Source organism: Talpa occidentalis, unplaced genomic scaffold, assembly GCF_014898055.3.
Source record: "Talpa occidentalis isolate TD23 unplaced genomic scaffold, MPIMG_talOcc4v2.1 talOcc4.13, whole genome shotgun sequence".
NCBI lineage: Eukaryota > Metazoa > Chordata > Mammalia > Eulipotyphla > Talpidae > Talpa > Talpa occidentalis.
In genome coordinates, this window is record NW_023601322.1 from 67,412,167 (window position 1) to 67,437,537 (window position 25,371).

At 45.4% G+C, this 25,371-nt stretch overlaps 4 protein-coding genes across 4 annotated transcripts; all 4 read right to left on the reverse strand.

Moving 5' to 3' along the window:
- Nucleotides 1-2,862: 2,862 nt before the first annotated feature.
- LOC119242717 (protocadherin alpha-7-like) lies at nt 2,863-5,321 on the reverse strand. The gene has a single exon (XM_037508223.2). It carries the CDS (start codon nt 5,233-5,235, stop codon nt 2,863-2,865), a length of 2,373 nt encoding a protein of 790 aa, XP_037364120.1. The 5' UTR covers nt 5,236-5,321.
- Nucleotides 5,322-8,499: 3,178 nt separating this feature from the next.
- On the reverse strand, nt 8,500-11,022 carry LOC119242901 (protocadherin alpha-5-like). Its single transcript, XM_037508335.2, is given in 2 exon segments — nt 8,500-8,613; nt 8,615-11,022. Coding segments are annotated over 2 exon segments (2,340 nt in total). The 5' UTR covers nt 10,880-11,022; the 3' UTR covers nt 8,500-8,538.
- A 4,627-nt stretch (nt 11,023-15,649) lies between these two features.
- LOC119242902 (protocadherin alpha-4-like) lies at nt 15,650-18,104 on the reverse strand. Its single transcript, XM_037508337.1, has one exon. It carries the CDS (start codon nt 18,083-18,085, stop codon nt 15,650-15,652), a length of 2,436 nt encoding a protein of 811 aa, XP_037364234.1. The 5' UTR covers nt 18,086-18,104.
- Nucleotides 18,105-22,237: 4,133 nt separating this feature from the next.
- LOC119242903 (protocadherin alpha-3-like) lies at nt 22,238-24,885 on the reverse strand. The gene has a single exon (XM_037508338.2). It carries the CDS (start codon nt 24,782-24,784, stop codon nt 22,238-22,240), a length of 2,547 nt encoding a protein of 848 aa, XP_037364235.2. The 5' UTR covers nt 24,785-24,885.
- Between the last annotated feature and the right edge of the window lie 486 nt (nt 24,886-25,371).

Genomic DNA, 25,371 nt, shown 5'->3' on the forward strand with positions numbered 1-25,371 from the left:
TTTCTGAACTTATGCCTTTAGCCTTATTTTAAAAATCTTTCTCTTTTATGTATTTCTTTCTATATACCTTCAAACAAGTCTATTGTTTGAAGTATTCCTAAATTCAAATCTCCAACACCTATTCGATTTTCTAGTGGTCATATTTACATGTACACCGTGATATTGCTTAGAAAACAAGGTAAGTAAAATTTTATTTTAAAAGGCCTAATCAGTAATTAGCCAAAATGCAAATATATGAAAATTGCATTTTGTTTTTACAGCATGATCTTCTCCAAATTTACTTATGTTATGACTCCTTTTCCTTTGCTCTATTTAAAGTTTGCTACAGCCACTTCTCTTTGTACTTGCATGTCATAAAATGCCTTTACTAATACAACTTCCATAGCATTGCACTAAAATCTCCAGTGAGTTTACCTTCTACTGAATGAAGTGCCAAGACAATAGACTCACAATCAGAAACAGACAGTATGAGATCATAAACCAGCCTTTCAGTGTTTCCTCCATTTTCCAATGATCATGTTTTCCTCAACAAGCTCTTTGTTCAATTGGTTTCTTCTCCCCATATTTATCTCTCAAAATACAATTAACCCCTCAAAGAGTGCCTCAAAATTTTTTTCTCTATGCGTTTATCAGAAATAGCTCAATAGTTGGTGATTAAGCCCCCTTTGAATGGCTATAGTGGCAATTGTGAAGGGGGAAAGCTTTTCAAGGAACATGTGACCGTCCTTCTCACTCACCCAAGATTCTGGCATACTTGAAATTTTGTAGAAATTTCACAGGTGATAATGATTTTTTAAAAATTTATTTAATGATATGTCTTAATATATTTAATTGGAATCTCTCTAGAGGCACTAATCATTGCCCTTCCAGTTATTTTGGAACAATTGATTCTTACACTCATAGACTTCAGAAACGTCTTCATGAAAGATATGTAAACCAGCACCCTATGCACTGATGGTTTTCTTGGGTGTTTAGAGTTTTCAAAAACTTACTGTAATTGAAGTTACAATTTTTAAAATTAAAGTAAGCCATTACTATGGGCTTTACTCAAGTTCCTAGAAACCCAGATGTATGAGAATATGAATAACATCACCACAGTAAAATTTTCACTAGCTACAACTAAGAAAAAACAAATATGTTGCAGATTCTTACAGAAAAGCAAGCAATAAGAAGAGGTATTTTCTGTAAAACAACTTCCACTTGTGCTCCAAATTTACTCAGTCCAGTTCTGTAGTTTATTCTAAATAATGAGAATAATTGTGTAAAGAAAAGAGCATCACTCCTTAGCTCTAGAACTTTTACCAAAAATGTTCTCTAACCATGATATAAATAAGAGTATGATTTTTAAAAAATTATTTACCTGTTTTAAAAGTAGTGATAATTGATGAATAAAGATTAAAGTACTGAATCCCTTCTCAAGTTGTAGTCCTTCAAAAAATTAAATAGATAACAAGGCCTCCCTGGTGACCTAGAGGTTAAGTCTTAGTGCTATCACCATCCAGCCTGGGTTTCATCCCTCTCCAGGGACCTAACCCACATATGGCTCAGCAGACCTCTCCTGTCACACCCACTGCTCCTCTCAGCAGTGTATTTCAGTAGATCTGCCTATTCTGCTCCCCACTATCTCTGGTGAATTCTCTCACACCACTCCTACCCTGCATGTCTGGCCTACACCTCAACATCTCTGCACCAAAAAAAAAGAAAGAAAGAATTAATATTAAAATTTCTTAACAAGGGATGAAAAAGTGATTTTAAAATATATGTATGTGAGAGTAAAAGAAAAATAGGTGGAACAATAAAAAGAGGATTAACACTTTGCAACATCAAAAGCTAAAATAGTCATATTTTCCTACAAAATTCAATATTCTTTCAAGGAGAACAATAAATTATGATGGCTACAAATTTACTGGACAATGGTAAGAAATTCTATTGAATATGGAACAATTTTTTTAGTTTTCATACCTATACCATTACTTGAAAGTACATTGAAAACAGCAGGCACATGTCCTAATTTAACTTCCCACAGCAAGCTAAAAATTCACTAGTTGTGAGAGCTGACAATTTCTAACTATCAAATTTTTGGGTTTTTGTAAATTAAATAACTTAGCTTAGTATAATTTAGTTATTGACCTAGTGAAGTTAAAACAACTAGATGAATAAATCATAACTATAAATAAATCCATACAGGAAATCAAGATGCAGCTATGAAAATATAAGAAAACCCAAAAACACTAATAAATCTTTTAGGAAATAATATGGTATGAAAACCAATATGTAACTTAAAATGGAAATACGCAGAGTGCAGAAGACTACTTTCAGGGCAATCATTTGCTTTTTCAGAAAGGTCTCATACATACACATAAAATCTGGAGGAAGCTAAAGAAATTGAACATGCTTCAGGAATTCAAAAGGTTTTAAATGAATAGTTAGGGTTGAAGGTGAGAGTGAAACTTTTCTATATATACTATATTTAACTCCTTGAATTTTTAAATGTGAATATATATGAGTACACAAGCAAGGAACATAATTAAAATACTACTGAACTGTCACTGAAACTATATATTTATATCACAGGATAAATTCTTCATGAACATGTGAACTAAAACTGCTAAGAGTAAGGTAAAAATGTCACTAAGTAATAACTTCATACAAATGTAGAAGTAACTACTACAAACCATCAATATTAGTCTACAATATTGGACCTTGTAAAATCAAAACACCACATATAGAGTAATTTATGGTAATGAAATAGAGTGATTAAACAAAAATGATGATTGATTATAAAGATAGCAACTAAAATAAAAAAGTGTAAGATAAATAGAAAACCTAAATGATGGTAATTTTCTAATTGTTGAAATAATATTATTTTAAACTCACCTTGTCTGCTGATATGGGTCCTTGAGGTTGACAAGGGCTGAAGGCCATGAGGTCGGTCTTGGGCGGGCCCTCCCCGGAGCACACCCTCTGCCGCCGCTGCTGCGAGCACGACCAGCTCCCCACCGCGCTGGCGCACACCAGCGCCGGCTTCCCGGCCGCGCCCGCGCCCGCGCCCGCGCCCTCGCCCGGCGGCGCCGCGCAGCGCAGCGCCACGTACAGCAGCAGCGTCAGCACCAGCAGGCTGGACACGGCGCAGATGGCGACGATCAGGTACACGTTCACGTCCAGCAGCGCCGTCGGCGCGCCCGCCGCGCCCTCGGGCGCGCGCGACGACGCGCGGGGCGCCAGCCCGCTCTCCACCAGCGACAGCAGCACCGTGGCCGTGGCCGTGAGCGCCGGCTCGCCGTGGTCCTTCACCAGCACCAGCAGGCGCTGGCGCGGCGCGTCCGCCTCGTCCAGGGCGCGCGTCGTGCTGATCTCGCCCGTGTACAGCCCCACGCGGAACGGGCCGCGCGCGCCGCCCGCCGCCGCCGCCGCCGGCTGCAGCAGCTCGTACGACAGCCACGCGTTGTAGCCCGAGTCCGCGTCCACCGCGCGCACCTTGGCCACCACGTGGCCCGCGCCCAGCGAGCGCGGCACCAGCTCGCCCGCGCCGCCCGGCAGCAGCGCGGGCGCGTTGTCGTTCTCGTCCAGCACGAACACCTGCAGCGTCACGTTGCTGCCCAGAGGCGGCACGCCCGCGTCGCGCGCGCTCACCTGGAACTGCAGCAGCTCCAGCTCCTCGTGGTCCAGCGGCTGCAGCGCGAACACCCGGCCGCTCTCCGCGTGCACCGACACGTAGCTCGACAGCGCGCGCTCGCCCACCCGCCGCTCCACCAGCGAGTAGGACACCCGCGCGTTCTCCTGCGCGTCGGGGTCGCGCGCCGACAGCGTGCAGATGTGGCGGCCGGGCGCGTTGTTCTCCCTCACGAACACCGTGTGCTCGGGCTGCGCGAACGCGGGCGCGTTGTCGTTCACGTCGGCCACCTCCACCCACACGCTGGCCGTGGCCGACAGCGGAGGCGAGCCCCCGTCGCGCGCGGTCACCACCACCCCGTAGCTCGGCACGCTCTCGCGGTCCAGGGCGCTGTCCAGCACCAGCGAATAGTAGTTCTTGAAGGTGGACACCAGCTTGAAGGGGACATTGGGTGTTAAAGAGCAGGTCACCTGCCCATCAGCTCCAGAATCTCGGTCAAACACATTAATCAATGTGATGACTGTACCAGGTTGAGCATCCTCTGAGATAGGGAGAGACAGGGAAGTAACAGTCAACTCTGGAGCATTGTCATTAGCATCCAGAACTTCCACAAGAACTGTACAGTGACCAGCCAGTGGTAGGGAGCCTTTATCAATCGCCTCCACTCGTATTTTGTATGCTTTACTTTCTTCAAAATCGATTAGTCCTATCGCTGTAATTCCTCCATTTATGGGGTCTATGTAGAACTTAGATTTTATATCTGAAGAAACGTCACTAGAGAATGAGTAAATAATATCCCCATTCAAGCCTTCGTCTAAATCTGAGGCGTTTAGTTTAATGACCAACGTTCCGTTAGGTGCATTTTCTGGCAGTTTCACTGTATAGAGCGCTTTGTCGAAAACCGGGGCATTGTCATTGGCGTCCAGCACTTCCACAAGTAACTGAACGGTGCCAGTCAGCTCGGGTTTGCCTCCATCGGTGGCCGTGAGAGTTAAACGAAGTTCCGGAGTCTCTTCCCTGTCTAAAGGTTTCCTTAAGAGAAGTCCGAGAGGTTTTACCAGTTCGTGGTTGGTTGGTACCTCCAGCGTGAAATAATCACTGGGACTCAGTCTGTAAGTGAGCTGAGCGTTCTCCCCAATATCTGCATCCGACGCGCCCTCTAGTGGAAACCGAGAGTCAAGCGGCCTGGATTCGGCCATAAACAGATTCTTTTGTGTTGCTGGGAACACAGGGGGATTGTCGTTAATGTCCCTCACCTCCACCTCCACGTGGAACACCTGCAGCGGCCTGTCCACGATCACCTCCAGGTGCAGGCTGCACTCCGCGCTCCGCCCGCACAGCTCCTCGCGGTCGATCCGAGAATTCACAAACAGAATGCCATTCTGCAGGTTTACCTCCAGAAGGTCCCCGCGGCCCTTGGACGCCAGGCGGAACAGGCGGGGCACCAGCTCGGCCAGCTCCAGCCCCAGGTCCTGCGCGATGCGGCCCACGAAGGTGCCGTGTTTGGCCTCCTCGGGGACCGAGTAGTGGACTTGACCGGTGCCAACCTCCCAGGCAGCGATAATGATAATAAACAGCAGTAGATTCCGGTCTCCTGGGTCGCCTGGACTCGAGTACAACATTGCTAGTAATTGATTTTTTAATTCTAATCAGCATAACTTGCTCCAGATTTAGAAGAATCTTCTTATTCTTTCTTTACCATCCTCATGAGCTCGCCATTGTTCGGCATCCAGATAATGAAAGTGTGCTGGCTTTCCAAGTGACAACAGATGACTCGGTTTTGTTGAATATGAGAGGATTTCGCGATAAAGAGCGACATCATGTGGCCCAAAAAGTAAGTACGAATTCAAGATTATATTGATAAGTGATGGTTTTATTCCAACCTCTGAGATTTTCCCCTCTTTTTGTTAAACTGTAAGATAATATTTCTCACACCTGCTAAAGGTATTCTTTGAGGACTTAATTTCTGAATTTTTAGTTGTGACCATAATTGTGGTTGCATTGAAAATACATTTTCCCACAAAACTTTAAAATAAAGATAAAAATCTAAATGATAACAAAGCAAGTCATATTAACAACACTAAGTTAAAAATCCTTTGTACTAGAATTCTGGAAATCCCATATTGTTAGATTCAGTTTCCCCTTTAAGATAATTCCTGGACGCTCTAGGGTCCAGTCTCTCAAGAATATACAAATGGAAGGAAAACCTAGAATTGGTAAAATAAGGAATACAAGCAACTTGCATAGATGTCTTTCTTAATAAAACACAATAATAGAAGATTTTTAGGATCTCTGAAGAGGAAGAATTTGTATTAAGTGAATTTGGGGAAAAGTAGTCTGAATATCTCTTTCCATCCTAAATTATATATTTCATTCCAGAAATTCATTGTTCTTGTATCTATATATTCTTTTGCATCCTTAGACTATGTATTTTATAAGTATATCTCATCAGATAATTATTATTGCTCATCTGTCACACTTGGACCAGTCCTTTAACTCAGCTGGAAGAATTTTACCTTTTTTAATCTAGACAAGACAGCAAGTTGTCTTCTTTGAGTTAGTCCTATATTCCCAACTGCAGGTAAAATAACTGCATCTGTGTTCTAATACTTTCCGAGTTTGGTATTTGCCTAAAGGAGTTTTAAATATTGCTGTTACTCCCAAACAATTGCATTAGTTTCTGAATGTATCATCTTGTCCATCCCAACCTTCATTTGAACTTCTCTTTTTCTGGCAGTCATTTTCCTATTGCTTTATACTTTTAATAGTTTTCAAATGACTTGTGAGGTGAGAAAATACTTCTTAGTTGAGTACTTAGAGTCATCTACGAGATTTTTTCACAGCACTTTTCTTACCTTATCTCATATTCTTTCCTATGGGAAGCAAATGTTTTGACCACAGTGAAACATTCCCTCTTTCCATACACTTTGGGCATTTTCTATTTACTTAAGTTCTTTTGTTTGGAACAATATCTACTATTAATGTTCTCCCAGAGAAACCTGATCCTTTAAGAAACCATCAAAACCATTATAACCCTGGAAGGGCTCCTTCAACAAGGAAGATGGGCAGGAGATTGTTTTCCAATTTGAATCAATGATTACATTTCTTACACCTCTTAAATTATTCTACCTGCTAAGATGGTGATAATTAGCTACAACACATATCTTTATTTTTCTGTGGACTTCCTGAAATCTTGTTAATTTAGTGATTCTGGGCCCAGAGTCATGGTCTTAAAGACCCTCCCAAAAACTTTCAAAATATTTACTCAAGAGTGATGGCCATGGCTCTCCTCTGTTCCCTAAGAGAACAGGTTGATTTTAAGTTGTTCAACATTACTATATAAAGTATAATCTTTATTGATTTTTAAAAAGATTTATTTAGCTATGCATACAAGAGCTGGGGTACAGGCAGAAATGCGGGGGGGTGAGAGGATTCACCAGAGACAGAGTGGGGAACAGAACAGGCAGATTGACTGAAGTACACTGCTAAGGGGAGCAGCGGGCGAGTCAGGAGAGGTCTGCTGCACCATGTGGGTTGCTCTCTGGCCAGCCAGGGATCGAACTGGTGCTGCAGAGGCTGAGGACAGCTTCATGGGTTGTGTCTTAACCCCTTGTGCCATGAGGGAAGCCCCTCTTTATTGATTATTATAGCAATAGCCTATTTTGTCAATCTTAAGTATGTGTTTACTTGTGTGCTTATTTTTAAAACCCAGGGAAACAATCTTAATACTTTCTGCCATTTCAAGAATGGAAAATTAGGGCCTCCCTGGTGTCACAAGATTTGGTTAAGCATCAGCACTATGAAGCTATCTGCAGCCACTGCAGTATGAGTTGGATCTCCAGCCAGGGAAGTGACCCACAAGGTGCAGCAGACCCCTCCTGTCTTGCCTGCTGCTTGCCTAAGCAGTGTACTTCAGTATATCCACACATTCAGCTCCACACGCTGTCTCTGGTGAATCCTCTCACTTCCCTGCACCTCTGGCCTATGCCCCAGTTCTTGTATGCTCAAATAAAAATAAATCTTTAAAAATATATATAATAAAAGATGTCTTTCAATGTAGTACATGGCAGATTTTCTTTGTAGAAATCCTTGAAATGCTTCGGTGTTTCAAACATTGTAATCCACATTGATAAGCTCAGAATTTGGGCACCTTTCCCAGAGCTACATGGAGGCTCTTCTAAGGTTTGAGTCATGAATAGAGTGAGTTGATTCATAAATAGACTGATTTAATTTTGCTTTCCTTGATTTATTTAAGCCAACAACAAATTTTATCAGGCACTTACCATTTAGCTAATACTATTTATAAGTATCAATACCTTACAAGTATCAATGTACTAAATACTTATAATTCACTATGACAGGTACACTGTTTATCACCCAGACTTTAGAGATGGATACTGTTAAACCCAGAGATCAAACAATTATCAAATGTTGCACAAAACAAAATTGGTAGGAGTTGAATTTAGGTAAGGGAGTATGGCTTCAAGATTCACAACACTTGGGCCCTCCCTGGTGGTTAAGGGGTTAAAGTCTCAGCATTATCAAGCTATAGTCAGCGACCTCAGCAAGAGTTCATCCCCCACAGGGAGCTGACCCACAAGGGGCAGAAGACCTCTCCTGTCTCACCTGCTGTCCCCTCAGCAGTGTATTTCAGTAGATGAAGCTGTTCTGCTCCCCACTCCATCTCTCAGCCCCGACCCCCCGCCTCTGGCCTATACCCTAATTATTCTATGCATAAATAAATAAAATCTTTTAAAAAAGATTCACAACACTTAACAGGACTGTCAATGCCTTCAAATAAAGATATGGTGAATAGCAAAATCATAATACAGAGAATTGAAGTGGTTTCAAATAACTGTTACGAAAATTCAGACTTACTTTGACACAATGAGCATCATTTAAATCTTGATGCTCGCCCATATTCGTCACTCCAGGACACGGAGGAAGGCTGGGGCTGAAGGCCATGAGGTCGGTCTTGGGCGGACCCTCCCCGGAGCACACCCTCTGCCGCCGCTGCTGCGAGCACGACCAGCTCCCCACCGCGCTGGCGCACACCAGCGCCGGCTTCCCGGCCGCGCCCGCGCCCTCGCCCTCGCCCGGCGGCGCCGCGCAGCGCAGCGCCACGTACAGCAGCAGCGTCAGCACCAGCAGGCTGGACACGGCGCAGATGGCGACGATCAGGTACACGTTCACGTCCAGCAGCGCCGTCGGCGCGCCCGCCGCGCCCTCGGGCGCGCGCGACGACGCGCGGGGCGCCAGCCCGCTCTCCACCAGCGACAGCAGCACCGTGGCCGTGGCCGTGAGCGCCGGCTCGCCGTGGTCCTTCACCAGCACCAGCAGGCGCTGGCGCGGCGCGTCCGCCTCGTCCAGGGCGCGCGTCGTGCTGATCTCGCCCGTGTACAGCCCCACGCGGAACGGGCCGCGCGCGCCGCCCGCCGCCGCCGCCGGCTGCAGCAGCTCGTACGACAGCCACGCGTTGTAGCCCGAGTCCGCGTCCACCGCGCGCACCTTGGCCACCACGTGGCCCGCGCCCAGCGAGCGCGGCACCAGCTCGCCCGCGCCGCCCGGCAGCAGCGCGGGCGCGTTGTCGTTCTCGTCCAGCACGAACACCTGCAGCGTCACGTTGCTGCCCAGAGGCGGCACGCCCGCGTCGCGCGCGCTCACCTGGAACTGCAGCAGCTCCAGCTCCTCGTGGTCCAGCGGCTGCAGCGCGAACACCCGGCCGCTCTCCGCGTGCACCGACACGTAGCTCGACAGCGCGCGCTCGCCCACCCGCCGCTCCACCAGCGAGTAGGACACCCGCGCGTTCTCCTGCGCGTCGGGGTCGCGCGCCGACAGCGTGCAGATGTGGCGGCCGGGCGCGTTGTTCTCCCTCACGAACACCGTGTGCTCGGGCTGCGCGAACGCGGGCGCGTTGTCGTTCACGTCGGCCACCTCCACCCACACGCTGGCCGTGGCCGACAGCGGAGGCGAGCCCCCGTCGCGCGCGGTCACCACCACCCTGTAGCTCGGCACGCTCTCGCGGTCCAGGGCGCTGTCCAGCACCAGCGAATAGTAGTTCTTGAAGGTGGACACCAGTTTGAAAGGAACGTTGGGTGTCAGAGAGCAGTTCACTTGCCCATTGGCACCTGAATCTCGATCAGACAGACTGATCAGTGCGATGACAGTGCCCAGCGGAGAGTTCTCTTGGACAGGCAGAGATAGGGAGGTTATGACCATCTCTGGGGTATTATCATTCTCATCCAGGATTTTCACTATTACTTTGCAGTGTCCAGTTAAAGGGAATGTACTTTTGTCTACAGCATCAATATTAATTTCGTATAATTTACACTCTTCGTAATCCAGTTTTCCCTTAACTCTTATTTCCCCACTATTAGAATTTATTGTAAACTTAGATTTTACATTATCTAGAACAAGATTACTGAAGAGGTATACTATATCCTTATTAATACCCTCATCTGCATCTGAGGCGTTCAGTTTAATAACTAATGTTCCATTTGGTGCATTTTCCATTAATCTGACATTATAAATTGATTTGTCGAATTCCGGTGCATTATCATTTGCATCTAATACAGTAATCAACAATTGAACTGTACCTGTCAGTTCTGGTTTTCCTCCATCAGTTGCAATCAGCATTAAACTATGTTCTTGGGTTTCTTCTCTATCTACTGGCTTCTTCAAAACCAGCTCTAAAAAATTTGTTTCGTCTTCGTTTGCTCTAACATCCAAGTCAAAGTATTCACTAGGACTTAATTTATATCTCAATTCTGCATTTGCTCCGATATCCATGTCAGATGCGCCCTCTAGCGGAAACCGGGAATCCGCTATTCTTGACTCCAAGATAAATAATCTCTGTTCCTGTCTGAAGAACCTAGGCGCATTGTCGTTAATGTCCCTCACCTCCACCTCCACGTGGAACACCTGCAGCGGCCTGTCCACGATCACCTCCAGGTGCAGGCTGCACTCCGCGCTCCGCCCGCACAGCTCCTCGCGGTCGATCCGAGAATTCACAAACAGAATGCCATTCTGCAGGTTTACCTCCAGAAGGTCCCGGCGGCCCTTGGACGCCAGGCGGAACAGGCGGGGCACCAGCTCGGCCAGCTCCAGCCCCAGGTCCTGGGCGATGCGGCCCACGAAGGTGCCGTGTTTGGCCTCTTCAGTGACGGAGTAGTGGACCTGGCCGCTGCCAGCCTCCCAGGTTGTGAGGAGCAGAAGCGAGAGCAGCAGACGCCGGGATCCTGTATTTCTTCTCTGGGAATATACCATTGCAAAATCGTTCCAATTTTCAAACGTCTATTGCACAGTCACAAAATAGTTTTGGGAAATTTAATTCCCAGTTTGCTGAACTGGTTATTGCTCACCTTTTCAGCTTCAGCAGCGGAGTAAAATATGGAGTGACCGTTTTTCTGTCTAAGGAAAATACCCTGGATTCCTTTGTTGTTAAAAAAAAAAAAAAAAAATACAAAGTTTCGGTTTCCAGCGCCATCATGTGGATGAAAGGGTAAGTTTCTACTTTGTTATGCTTTACTTACCTTACTTTGGTTAAATATTTCCCAGTTTCAATGATGTGTGTATTCTTTATTCTCTTTCTCTCCAACCATTATACCAACATATATCACTAAATTTTAAATGAAATATATCAACTTGCATAAGGTATTGCAAAATCGCTATTGTTAGAGTTTTAACACCCCAATTTTTACTACAGTGATTTGTATTAGTCTATTCTCCTTAGGGAGAGACTTTATATAGTCCCCGACTGACATTAAAAGTTTTAGTTTTTCATTTGTTTCCACATTTATATACTTCATACTACAATTCCTGAGTTTTTCCTCTTATTTTGATGGGATGTTTCAATACTACCTCTGTTACTCATAAAACCAATTTGCATTCCTCTGATATCCATGTCAGACGCACCTTCTTTGCAGTATTTAATGTTGATCTTAAAGATTCTTACCAACTCTACTAATAGGAATTTCCACTAGCATTCACATCATCCAAATGCTAAAGAATTTAAACATTAATCAACTTTCAAGACTACTTACCTATTAGTTACAGATAATGATAATGTATAAATATTTTAATATGCAGTGGTAAAAAGGAAATTAAAAAATGATGATAAATCATGTGTTACAATATAATCATTTAATGTTGGTTCACCTTCTATTGTAGAAACATGATTGATGTGACATTTTAAGACTATACTATAACTAAATTTATTTTTGTAGTAAATATTAAGTGTTTAAAAACCAAACTGATATTTTGGTATTAACGATGTATGCACAGAAATTTAGAAAATATTTTCAAGATATATTTATACCCAATGAAGAAAATGCTATGAACAGTCTCACAGGTTTCTTTCAGTTTATAACTTTCTTTCATGTAAGATATTCTAAGAGAAAACAAAGTTTTTGACATTTGACCTGTCTTCACATGTTTTAGTTTATATTGTTTTTATTTATTTTTTTAAAGATTTATTTATTTATTTATACAAGCACTGGGTACAGTCAGAAGCGCAGGAGGGTGAGAGAATTCACCAGAGCCAGAGCGGGGAGCAGAGCAGGCAGAAGGACCAAGGTACACTGCTGAGGGGAGCAGCGGGCGGCAGGAGAGGTCTGCGCGCCATGTGGGACCCTCCTCTGGTGGCCGGGGAGCAGCCGGGGATCGAACCGGTGCCACAGAGGCCGCGGGCAGCTTCGCAACCCAGCGCTCAACCGCTGCGCCACCGGGGAGGCCCAAATGATAATCTCTTAAGTCATATTCAATTTTAAAATATTAGGTCAAATGAGTGGGAACAGCAAGGGTGAAGATTCTTACAGCATAAACCAGTATCCAGGATAAAAAAATTCTCCCTTAATTACTATAATTAATGAATAATAAACTGTAATAAGCTTGGTTCTTATGATTCAGTGGTGGGAAGAAAGGCAGCTTTTTAAAATAAATACAAAATCCTTATTCTACTTTATACTTATTAACTTAAATGAAACTAAAAATTAGAATGGGGGAGTATGAGGAAGAGAGAAAAATAAAATATCCAGATAAAGACAGAAAAGGAGGACTACAAGGGGGAAAGTTTCAGAATTAAAAAAAACTACAGCAGGGCCTCCCTGGTGGTGCAGGGGTTAAAGACAGTGCTATCAAGCTATCGCCATCCACTACAGATGAGTTCAATCCCTTCCCCAGGCCAAGGAGAAACCCACAGGGTACAGCAGACCTCTCCTGCCTCTCGCGCTCCTCCCCTCAGCAGTGTCTTCAGTCTGTCTGCTTGTTCTGCTCCCTGCTCTGTCTCTGGTGAATTCTCTCACCCTCCCACACCTCTGACTGTACCCCAGTTCTTGTATAAATAAACAAATCTTTAAAAAAAAAAAAAAACAGCCTATATGTAGATGTTGGAAAAAATTTTTTTAAAAAGAACTCATTTCTTGAGAACTGATCTAGGTTCAGTAGCATGTCCTTGGGGAAAATTAATCTTTGTTCCCATATCACAACAAGCGAGAAAAAAATCTAAGTAGATTGTACATCTAATGTGAAAAATGAAACCAAATATACCATAAGAAATTATCTTTATGACATAGAATTAAAAAGAAAAGATTGATAAATTGATCTCAACTAACATTTTAAATGTCTGTTGACCAAAAGGCAAATAAATGAGTGTTTAACTGTACAAAACATGAATGAAAAGACAAGCAGTGTAGTGGAAGATGGCAAAACAGGAAAAAAGGTTATGTACAGATTGTAAGAAATTTTGAAAGCAATAGAAAATTAGGTAGGAGATGTAAACAACCACTGCATAAAATAGGATATAAAAATAGCCAATAACAATGTATAAAGATGATCAACCTCATTCATAATTCAGAAAACATGTAATAAAGTCAAAATTACTGAAAATAAAAAATACATCCAGCAAACTGGCAACCATGTACATAATCTGGCAATGGAAAATTTTGCAGATGACATGGAGCAGTAACAACTCTAAAACAGGGCCTCCCTGGTGGCGCAGGTGGTTAAGCGCCGCACTGTGAAGCTGTCCGCAGCCTCTGCAGCACCGGTTCGATCCCAGCTGGCCAGTGAGAGTCCCACATGGCTGAGCAGATCTCTCCTGTCTAGCAAGCTGCTCCCCTCAGCAGTGTATTTTGTCAGTCTGCCTGTTCTGTTCCCTGCTCTGTCTCTGGTGAATCCTCTCATCTTGTATAAAAATAAATAAATCTTAAAAAAAAAAAAGAACTCTAAAACAGTGGTAGCACCAGGGTGAACAGATAATAGCATTAAGGAAACTATCATTACCTATTAAAGATAAAGATAATATAAATATGCTATGTTCTACCAATCTTGCTCACACTTAAAAAATAGAGGTATGAATTTACACAGACACTGAAAATTTAAACTATTATTAATGAAAGCATTGTTTGGATTAGACAAAAGGAAAAACAATGCAATATCATGTGGAATAAATACTTTATAACATATCCACAGAATAAACTACTAGAAAATGAATGAACTCCAACTACATATACCAATATGGATATCCCATAGAATGATGAATGATATACATCGCAAACTACAAGTGCATGAATGAACATAGCGTATTTAGTGTAATTCCATTTAAGTAAAGTTTAAGAAACAGATCTTAACTGATAACAATTATAGAGTGAAAATTGTGGTTACATTTGGGGAAGAGAAAAGGAAAAGTAATTTGGAAAATGGATTTGAATGGCTTCTGGAATAGATGTAACAGAACTTTTCACTTTAAATAATTGATTGATGTAAATCATTCTGACAGCACTTTTCAATATATTATGGGCAAATAGTACAAATTATTTCTAAAAAGTGCATTACTACTGAAAATTGAGGGAGAGGGCAACCACAAAATATATATTACTAGTTATATAAACAGGCAAATAAGAATAAAATTTTAAAATAATATTGCCTTGGGTTTCCTATAGTTTAAAAGAATTTAAATGGGTAAGTAGTAAAGAATTTTAATTCTCAGATTTAGATTCTGAAAAAAATTTTAATTAAGGGGCCTCACTGATGGTGCAAGGGTTAAAGTCTCAGCGCTATTAACCTATCACCAGCCACTGCAGCCTAAGTTCCTTTACTAGCCAGAGAGCAGACACATGGTGGCATAGCAGACCTCTCCTGTCCAGGCTGCCTCTCCTCTCAGCAGTGTATTTCATTCAGTAGACCTGCCTGTTCTGCTCCCCATTCTGTTTCTGGTGAATCCTTTCACCACCACCCCCTACACCTCTGGCCTATACCCCAGTTCTTGTATGAATAAAAAAAAATTTTAAATAAAAAATATTTCAGTCAATCCACATGTTCTGTTCCCCACTCTCTCTCTGGTTAATCCGCACCCCCAACCACACACCTCTGGCCTGTACCCCAGCTCTATGCAAAAATAAATAAATCTTTAAAAAATGAAATAACAAATAGCTAAGAAGTTGATATAGAGCCTCTCTGGTGGTGCAAGGGGTTAAGTGTTAGCAATGGGAAGCCATCCCAAGCCACTGCAGCATGAGTTCCATCCCAGGACAGGAAGTTAACCCACATGGCACAGCACACCTCTCCTGTCTCACCCCCTATCAGTTTAGCAGTGTATTTCAGTCAATCCACAAGTTCTGCTCGCCACTCTGTCTCTGGTGAATTCTCTCACCCCTCCCCCCCAACACACACACCTCTGGCCTACACCCCAACTCTTGTATGAATAAATAAATCTTTAAAAAAAAAGAAGTTGAGGGCCTCCTTGGTGGCACAAGGGGTTAAGAGGGAACATATGAAGCTTATCCTCAGCCACTGCAGCAGGAATTTCCATTCCCCAGTCAGGGAGCTACCCACATGGCACAGCAGACCACTCCTGACTCTCCGCTGCTCCCCTCAGCACTGAATTTCAGTCAGTCTGCCTGTTCTGTTACCCTCTCTGTCTCGGGTGAATCCTCTCACCCACCACACTCTGGCCACCACACTCTACCCCAGTGCTTGTATGCATAAATAAATCTTAAAAAAAAGAAGTTGATATAATAAAAGCAGACTAACTTCAGATTAAGCAAATGATATTAATAAACTCACCTTTAAAAGGGAATCCCCACTAGATGACTCTTGATTCTCTCTGTCCCGAGAGTCAGGTACACTGGGGCTGAAGGCCATGAGGTCGGTCTTGGGCGGGCCCTCCCCGGAGCACACCCTCTGCCGCCGCTGCTGCGAGCACGACCAGCTCCCCACCGCGCTGGCGCACACCAGCGCCGGCTTCCCGGCCGCGCCCGCGCCCTCGCCCTCGCCCGGCGGCGCCGCGCAGCGCAGCGCCACGTACAGCAGCAGCGTCAGCACCAGCAGGCTGGACACGGCGCAGATGGCGACGATCAGGTACACGTTCACGTCCAGCAGCGCTGTCGGCGCGCCCGCCGCGCCCACGGGCGCGCGCGACGACGCGCGGGGCGCCAGCCCGCTCTCCACCAGCGACAGCAGCACCGTGGCCGTGGCCGTGAGCGCCGGCTCGCCGTGGTCCTTCACCAGCACCAGCAGGCGCTGGCGCGGCGCGTCCGCCTCGTCCAGGGCGCGCGTCGTGCTGATCTCGCCCGTGTACAGCCCCACGCGGAACGGGCCGCGCGCGCCGCCCGCCGCCGCCGCCGCCGGCTGCAGCAGCTCGTACGACAGCCACGCGTTGTAGCCCGAGTCCGCGTCCACCGCGCGCACCTTGGCCACCACGTGGCCCGCGCCCAGCGAGCGCGGCACCAGCTCGCCCGCGCCGCCAGGCAGCAGCGCGGGCGCGTTGTCGTTCTCGTCCAGCACGAACACCTGCAGCGTCACGTTGCTGCCCAGAGGCGGCACGCCCGCGTCGCGCGCGCTCACCTGGAACTGCAGCAGCTCCAGCTCCTCGTGGTCCAGCGGCTGCAGCGCGAACACCCGGCCGCTCTCCGCGTGCACCGACACGTAGCTCGACAGCGCGCGCTCGCCCACCCGCCGCTCCACCAGCGAGTAGGACACCCGCGCGTTCTCCTGCGCGTCGGGGTCGCGCGCCGACAGCGTGCAGATGTGGCGGCCGGGCGCGTTGTTCTCCCTCACGAACACCATGTGCTCGGGCTGCGCGAACGCGGGCGCGTTGTCGTTCACGTCGGCCACCTCCACCCACACGCTGGCCGTGGCCGACAGCGGAGGCGAGCCCCCGTCGCGCGCGGTCACCACCACCCCGTAGCTCGGCACGCTCTCGCGGTCCAGGGCGCTGTCCAGCACCAGCGAATAGTAGTTCTTGAAGGTGGACACCAGCCTGAAGGGGACATGGGGCGTCAGGCTGCAGGTCACCTTCCCGTTGACACCGGAGTCGCTGTCGGACACGCTGATCAGGGCGATGACAGTGCCCAGTGGAGCGTCCTCTCTAATTGGGAGGGACAGGGACTTGAATTCCATCACTGGCATATTATCATTAGTATCTTCAACTTCTACCACAACTGTACAATGGCCAGACAGTGGAAGCTGTCCCTTGTCAATACCCTCTACAAGAATTTCATAGGATTTGCTTTCTTCAAAATCGATATATCCCTTTACCATAATTTCTCCAGTATTTGGATCAACATGGAACCTGGATTTCACAGTGGGTGAAATATCAGTCGAAAATGAATAAATAATGTCCCCATTCGCGCCCTCATCTAAATCTGAGGCGTTTAGTTTAATGACCAACGTTCCGTTAGGTGCATTTTCTGGCAGTTTCACTGTATAGAGCGCTTTGTCGAAAACCGGGGCATTGTCATTGGCGTCCAGCACTTCCACAAGTAACTGAACGGTGCCAGTCAGCTCGGGTTTGCCTCCATCGGTGGCCGTGAGAGTTAAATGAAGTTCCAGAGACTCTTCCCTGTCTAAAGGTTTCCTTAGTACAAGCCCAAGACGCTTAGCCCATTTGTCCTCTGACGGTTTTTCCAGTGAGAAATAATCATTGGGACTCAGTCTGTAAGTGAGCTGAGCGTTCTCCCCAATATCTGCATCCGACGCGCCCTCTAGTGGAAACCGAGAGTCAAGCGGCCTGGATTCGGCCATAAACAGATTCTTTTGTGTTGCTGGGAACACAGGGGGATTGTCGTTAATGTCCCTCACCTCCACCTCCACGTGGAACACCTGCAGCGGCCTGTCCACGATCACCTCCAGGTGCAGGCTGCACTCCGCGCTCCGCCCGCACAGCTCCTCGCGGTCGATCCGAGAATTCACAAACAGAATGCCATTCTGCAGGTTTACCTCCAGAAGGTCCCCGCGGCCCTTGGACGCCAGGCGGAACAGGCGGGGCACCAGCTCGGCCAGCTCCAGCCCCAGGTCCTGGGCGATGCGGCCCACGAAGGTGCCGTGTTTGGCCTCCTCGGGGACCGAGTAGCGGATCTGGCCGTTTCCAGCCTCCCAGGCTGCTAGGAGCAGAAGTGAGAGCAGCAGACGCCTGGATTCTTGATGGCTTCCCCTGGAAAACTCCATCTCACGCCTGCAGTGCTTTGTTCTCATTAAGGGATCTTGTCTCAAAATCAAAAGAAATCTTCTGACCATTCAATCCTGTTCCTTTGCATTCTGCGTTTCCCAGCATCTGGATGGTGGATGCAGCTTCTTTACCATGAGAATAGAGGGGATTTTTTTTTTTTTTTATCTTCCATCAGGTTAATTTTATGGTCGAGAGCGACATCATGTGGCTCCTAACCGTAAGTATCGATTTTGGAAATGCAGACTCTACTGTAAACAAAGTCTTCATTATTCTTTCAACTATTTCCATACTCACTGCCTTTGGGGAATAAGCTCACATTTAGGATTACTGATTGATGAATGGTGGCAGCTTTTACCTAGCGGAAACTTTTCTCATACAGGTTTTAAGTATTTACAGAAATCCAATGTACTTAACACACATTTTGTAAACATGAAATTATAAAGTGTCAGGAAATTTCACAACAGATTTTTCCTGTGTTCTCAAGCATGTGGGATGTTATTAATAATGATACACTCTTCATCTATGGATTTAATTGTCTAGTGTTGAAGACTTCCAAGCACCAATCTCTAGGGAACCTCTGATCCCAAATCTAAACCACTGAAAGGAAATTTTGCAAACTTTAACATAAAAAAGAAAGACCATCTTCCTTAAATCATCTAAGGACAGAAGGGGCAAGTGAGTTTTATCAAATAAGTATATGTGGGACATAACTTGTATGGGAACGTGTTCCAAATAATTTCATACACTGGAATCCATTCATATCCCATGAGCAAGATTGGTGGTTTTATTTTGACTCTTACTATTTATAAACACTCACCTATTCTCCAGGTTCTAATATGCCTTAGCTTATATTTTCTCCCACCTTCCCATAATATTTTAGTCAAATGGACAATTTCCTTCTTCCAAGTACATTTTTCAGTAAACAAATACATTTCACCCCTTGCCTAATATATAATTTCCAAATTCTTCAATTTCCCTCATTTTATGACCATTTAAATTTATTTTACCAAGGAAGGCCTTGTGATTATGCCAATTGGGCAGGCATCTTTATTTCTTTAAATACACTTTACTTCTTTAAATATACTGCTTTAATCAGCTGGGACATTTGTTACATTACTTTCTCTTTTGTAGGTATTTGGAAATGCATGTCTAATCCTCCCTTTCTGAAATGTATACTTTTAAGGAAAATAGTTGTGCCTGATAGTTAAACAGTTCAGAACACTTACCTAGTATTTACTGTATATCTACCTAACAGTATGTTTTGGTTCTCTTCAATTGTCTAATAAAATGCATTAAATTAAGGTGTACCATAGAAAAGCTAGTCAGGAAGATATGATATATAAGCAATCTCTATAATTTTCTAGAGATACAAAATGTTTTCCTGAGACATTGCCATAATTAAGATATATTTCAATTTCCATATTTAAAATCTAAGTTTAGGGCCTCCCTGGTGGTGCAAGGGGTTAAGACGCAACCTACAAGGCTGTCCACAGCCACTGCAGCACGAGTTTGATCCCCAGGCGGCCAGGGAGCAACCATGGTGCAGCATATCTCTCCTGATTCACCTGCTGTTCCCCCTCAGCAGTGTATTTCAGTCAGTCTGCCTGTTCTGTTCCCTACTCTGTCTCTGGTGAAGCCTCTCACCCCCCCCATACCTCTGGCCTGTACCCCAGTTCTTGTATGCATAAATAAATAAATAAATAAATAAATCTTTAAAAAATAAAATCTGAGTTTAGCTTAGTTTTAATTTCAGTTCATTGCAGTGATGATCTCTGAGGCATTCTGAGTTTTAACTGTCATTGAAGAATTCCCAGTAATAGAGCACAATATATTTTCTTTACATAAACTTAAGTTAGAATGACATGATGGCAGCCATTTTCAAACTTGCTTTGCTCCTATAATCACAAATCCTTTTGCTTACTGGTTGTCTAGGACTTATTTTGGAAAATAGCTTTAAGTTCTCATTCTATATAGAACTACACTCAATTGTTTTTCTGAATTAAAAAGTTTCACTGAGGACTCAAACTGTAGATGTGTAGAAAATGATCATAGTTGTCAAACATACTAAGAAAAATTGAAAAGGGCTCCCTTTCCATTTACTATATTTTGCAAAATAAATGCACAGATGAGGAATGCTACAGAATAGAAATGGGTATTTGGGAACAATTCAATATTCATTTGATGTAGCTACAATACTAGATCTTTGAACAACCCCATAATTTAAATATGATGATAATTATACCTCATAAAATATGTAGTTAACTAAGGTTGGACATGACATGATGTGCCTAATTCTTGACAGATAAGAGGGTAATGCAGGATAATGCCAAAAAAGGAAATAAAAGTGGGGAAAGTGAGGAGTATCTCTATACTTTATAAGTTAACCTCCACAATGTTACCGGTATTAATAAGGTTTCAGCAAGGAAGCTTAAATAAGGACGTGGGAAGTTACAATATATAACTTGTGTAGGAAAGTATTCCTTTTAATTTTATTCACTGAAACCCATTCACTAACTATGAGCACGGTTGATATTCTCATTTTTATCTCTAATGATTTAGAAATATGTTTCTGTCCTCTATTTTTAATATGTCTAAGCTTTGGATTCCAGTGGCAAGGAAGCTTGAATGGGAATCCAACTATTTTTGAGGGAAAATGATCAAGTACTAAATAGAGGAATGACTAAAACATATTTCACTCCAATTATTTAGTGCCAGTCTATTTAGTGCCAATTATTTGGAGTTTTGTTCTTACTACATAGCACTCAGTACACAAGCTGGTATTCAGAGGAATGACAACAGTCATGACAATGGCTTATTGGACTTGTTAGATATAGCATCCTTAGTACTGTATGCAAAAGAGGTTAATGTTTAACAAGTGTTATTATGATAGTGTTAAAATTGGATATGCAATATTATTCTCAACACATTGTTCAAGTGGAAAAGAAAAATCCATAGCAAGATCAAGTCTAAAAAAGAATATTTTCTAAATGATTCACTAAAAGGAGTATTAAAATTTGATATGCTATTGATATATTAAATGCTTACTGATTAAATGATGAACTGATGATAAACAAAGACAATTTTAAAACCAGTATGATAATTATCCTACTTATTTTTTAACCAATTGGTAAAACTAGCAATTGTTTAAGGTACACTATCACCAAATGTGAGCACAGGAAATAAAATGAATCATATTCAAATAGGAGGTACTGATAAAACTGTAACAAAAAGGGGGTGATTACTTAAAGTGAATTCATAAAATGGGCCAATAATGGTGGGCTAACATTAAGTAGGAAATCCAAATGATAAACATTGTGGGGACTAGCACAGCAGAATTGGAGTCAAATATTCTAAACAATGAAATTCACCTGAAAAATATAGTAGTTTCTAACCAGAGATTTAGTAAAAATAATACTACTGCTGCCGTTCAACAACAACAAAAACCACGTGTAGATCTAACTACTTATTCCTGATTTGGTTCAAAAATATTAGTCACAAGGAGAAAAAGGAACTCTCCTGCACTGTTGGTGGGAGTGCAAACTAGTCCAACCACTATGGAGAGCTGTGTGGAGATTTCTTGACCTACTAAACATAGAGCTTCCATATGATCCAGCAATTCCACTCCTAGGTATTTACCCAAAGGACACAGAAACATCAATTCCTAAGAGCACCTGTACCCCTATGTTTATAGCAGCACTATTTACAACAGCTAAGCTTTGGAAACAACCCAAATGCCCAAAAATAGATGACTGGATCAAGAAGATGTGGTACATATATACCATGGAATATTACTCAGCATTCAAAAAAGATAAACACATGCAATTTGCAGCAACATGGATGGCGCTGGAAGGGATCATGCTCAGCGAAATTAGCCAGAAAGAAAAAGAAAAATACCAGATGGTCTCTCTCATAGCAGGAATCTAGAAAACTTAAATAAGGGACCAGGAAAATGAATAATTATAAGAAAGAAAATATCAAAATCAACAAACAACTATGAACCAGAGACACTCTATGGGGGGTGGGGGGTGGGGAAAGGAGGGATTGGGGTCAAAATAAGGGGGTTGTAATTGTATGGAGAATATAAAAATAAAATTTAAATTAAAAAAATTAGTCACAAGAAATCCAATATTTTGACCTTAAAACCATTACTTGAAAAATCGACTGTTAGAGGGTAATTATTAAAATGTTTCCAAAGGAGTAGAAACGTGGAGGAATAAAGTCATTTTTGAAAGAATAAAGAAATTACTTACTTTGGCGGAAAGATCAACATCCACACCCAGCTGCTCTTCTCTATCCCCATTAACTGGACCAGGAGGAAGGCTGGGGCTGAAGGCCATGAGGTCGGTCTTGGGCGGGCCCTCCCCGGAGCACACCCTCTGCCGCCGCTGCTGCGAGCACGACCAGCTCCCCACCGCGCTGGCGCACACCAGCGCCGGCTTCCCGGCCGCGCCCGCGCCCTCGCCCTCGCCCGGCGGCGCCGCGCAGCGCAGCGCCACGTACAGCAGCAGCGTCAGCACCAGCAGGCTGGACACGGCGCAGATGGCGACGATCAGGTACACGTTCACGTCCAGCAGCGCCGTCGGCGCGCCCGCCGCGCCCTCGGGCGCGCGCGACGACGCGCGGGGCGCCAGCCCGCTCTCCACCAGCGACAGCAGCACCGTGGCCGTGGCCGTGAGCGCCGGCTCGCCGTGGTCCTTCACCAGCACCAGCAGGCGCTGGCGCGGCGCGTCCGCCTCGTCCAGGGCGCGCGTCGTGCTGATCTCGCCCGTGTACAGCCCCACGCGGAACGGGCCGCGCGCGCCGCCCGCCGCCGCCGCCGCCGCCGGCTGCAGCAGCTCGTACGACAGCCACGCGTTGTAGCCCGAGTCCGCGTCCACCGCGCGCACCTTGGCCACCACGTGGCCCGCGCCCAGCGAGCGCGGCACCAGCTCGCCCGCGCCGCCCGGCAGCAGCGCGGGCGCGTTGTCGTTCTCGTCCAGCACGAACACCTGCAGCGTCACGTTGCTGCCCAGAGGCGGCACGCCCGCGTCGCGCGCGCTCACCTGGAACTGCAGCAGCTCCAGCTCCTCGTGGTCCAGCGGCTGCAGCGCGAACACCCGGCCGCTCTCCGCGTGCACCGACACGTAGCTCGACAGCGCGCGCTCGCCCACCCGCCGCTCCACCAGCGAGTAGGACACCCGCGCGTTCTCCTGCGCGTCGGGGTCGCGCGCCGACAGCGTGCAGATGTGGCGGCCGGGCGCGTTGTTCTCCCTCACGAACACCGTGTGCTCGGGCTGCGCGAACGCGGGCGCGTTGTCGTTCACGTCGGCCACCTCCACCCACACGCTGGCCGTGGCCGACAGCGGAGGCGAGCCCCCGTCGCGCGCGGTCACCACCACCCCGTAGCTCGGCACGCTCTCGCGGTCCAGGGCGCTGTCCAGCACCAGCGAATAGTAGTTCCTGAAGGTGGACACCAGCTTGAAGGGGACACTGGGTGTCAGGCTGCAGGTCACCTGCCCGTTGACACCGGAGTCGCGGTCGGACACGCTGATCAGGGCGATGACAGTGCCCAGTGGAGCATCTTCTAATACAGGTAATGACAATGATTTAATAACCAACTCAGGTATGTTATCATTGGTGTCCAAAATTTCCACTAGGACCGTACAATGACCTACCATTGGGGGAATTCCTTTATCTGTCGCATCTACCTGGATCTCATATAACTTAGTGTCCTCGAAGTCTATATTACCCTTCACATTTATGTACCCGTTAACAGGGTCTAAGTGGAATTTTGACAAAGTATCTGCAGGCATATCTGCATTGAAGGAATATACAATGTCTTTATTTGGTCCTTCATCCAAGTCAGAGGCGTTAACAACCACAACCACGGTACCGTTTGGTGCATTTTCGAATAATCTAACCTTGTAAACCGTCCTTTCAAACTCTGGGGCATTGTCGTTCACATCTAGAACTGTGATTTTCAGCTGAGTAGTGCCAGTGAGCTCCGGTTTCCCACCATCAACCGCCGTTATTAGTAAGTGATGCTCCGGAGTGTCCTCGCGATTTAAAAATTTTTTCAACACCAGTCCGAGAGATTTAATCTCCTCATCACTTCTTTTAACAGCCAGGGTAAAATAGTCGTTGGAGTTAAGGCTGTAGGTCAACTGCGAGTTCGCTCCTATATCTGAGTCTGACGCGCCCTCTAGCGGAACCCGAGAACCAGGCGGCCGGGATTCGTAAACAAACAGTTTTTTCACTGTCATTGGAAATACCGGCGGGTTGTCGTTAATGTCCCTCACCTCCACCTCCACGTGGAACACCTGCAGCGGCCTGTCCACGATCACCTCCAGGTGCAGGCTGCACTCCGCGCTCCGCCCGCACAGCTCCTCGCGGTCGATCCGAGAATTCACAAACAGAATGCCATTCTGCAGGTTTACCTCCAGAAGGTCCCCGCGGCCCTTGGACGCCAGGCGGAACAGGCGGGGCACCAGCTCGGCCAGCTCCAGCCCCAGGTCCTGGGCGATGCGGCCCACGAAGGTGCCGTGTTTGGCCTCCTCGGGGACCGAGTAGCGGACCTGGCCGCTCCCAGCCTCCCAGGTTGTGAGGAACAGAAGCCAAAGCAATAGACGCCGGACTTCTAGACTCTCTCTCCAGGAAAATGCCATTGCGCAAGCCTTTCCCAAATATTGACTCTCTCTTGCATCCATCCAATATTTAAAAAATAATTTCAATTCCTTATTCTTCATTTCTTAAACAATCCTGCCGTGCTCGTATTCAGAGACTGTGAGGAAAAGCAGCATCTGGGTACGTAATGAAAGCTTGGTTTCTTTTGTAGTGAAAGACCTTGTGGTGGACAGCGACATCATGTGGCTAAATATGTAAGTATTTTTAAATGTATCTTTTCCTTATATTTCGTTTGAACTCCCCAAAATTCTATTTTTGTTGAATTTTCCTTTGAGGACTATTCAAAGTTTTTATATATGATCAAAATATATCTTTTGTGTGTTTAAACTAACTCATCACTGTTCAGTATCCTGGTCCATGACATAGAGTAAAATATAGTAACCGAGATTACTGTTATTACAGTGGTGGGTATATATTGGAAATAGTCCCCATGTAACAAGCGCGATGCTCTTTTGTTTTAATGAGTCCATCCCACTAACTTTTCACAACAACCCTATGAGGTAGGGATTAATATGATTCACTTTTTTCAAAAAAAGGAAGTGGAAACACAAATAAGTCAAGTAGTTTCAAAACAATCTAGGGTAGTAGTGTTTCAGTGGGATCTCAATCTTAGTCAAGACCTGTAATTAACCACTTAGCCTTGAAATCT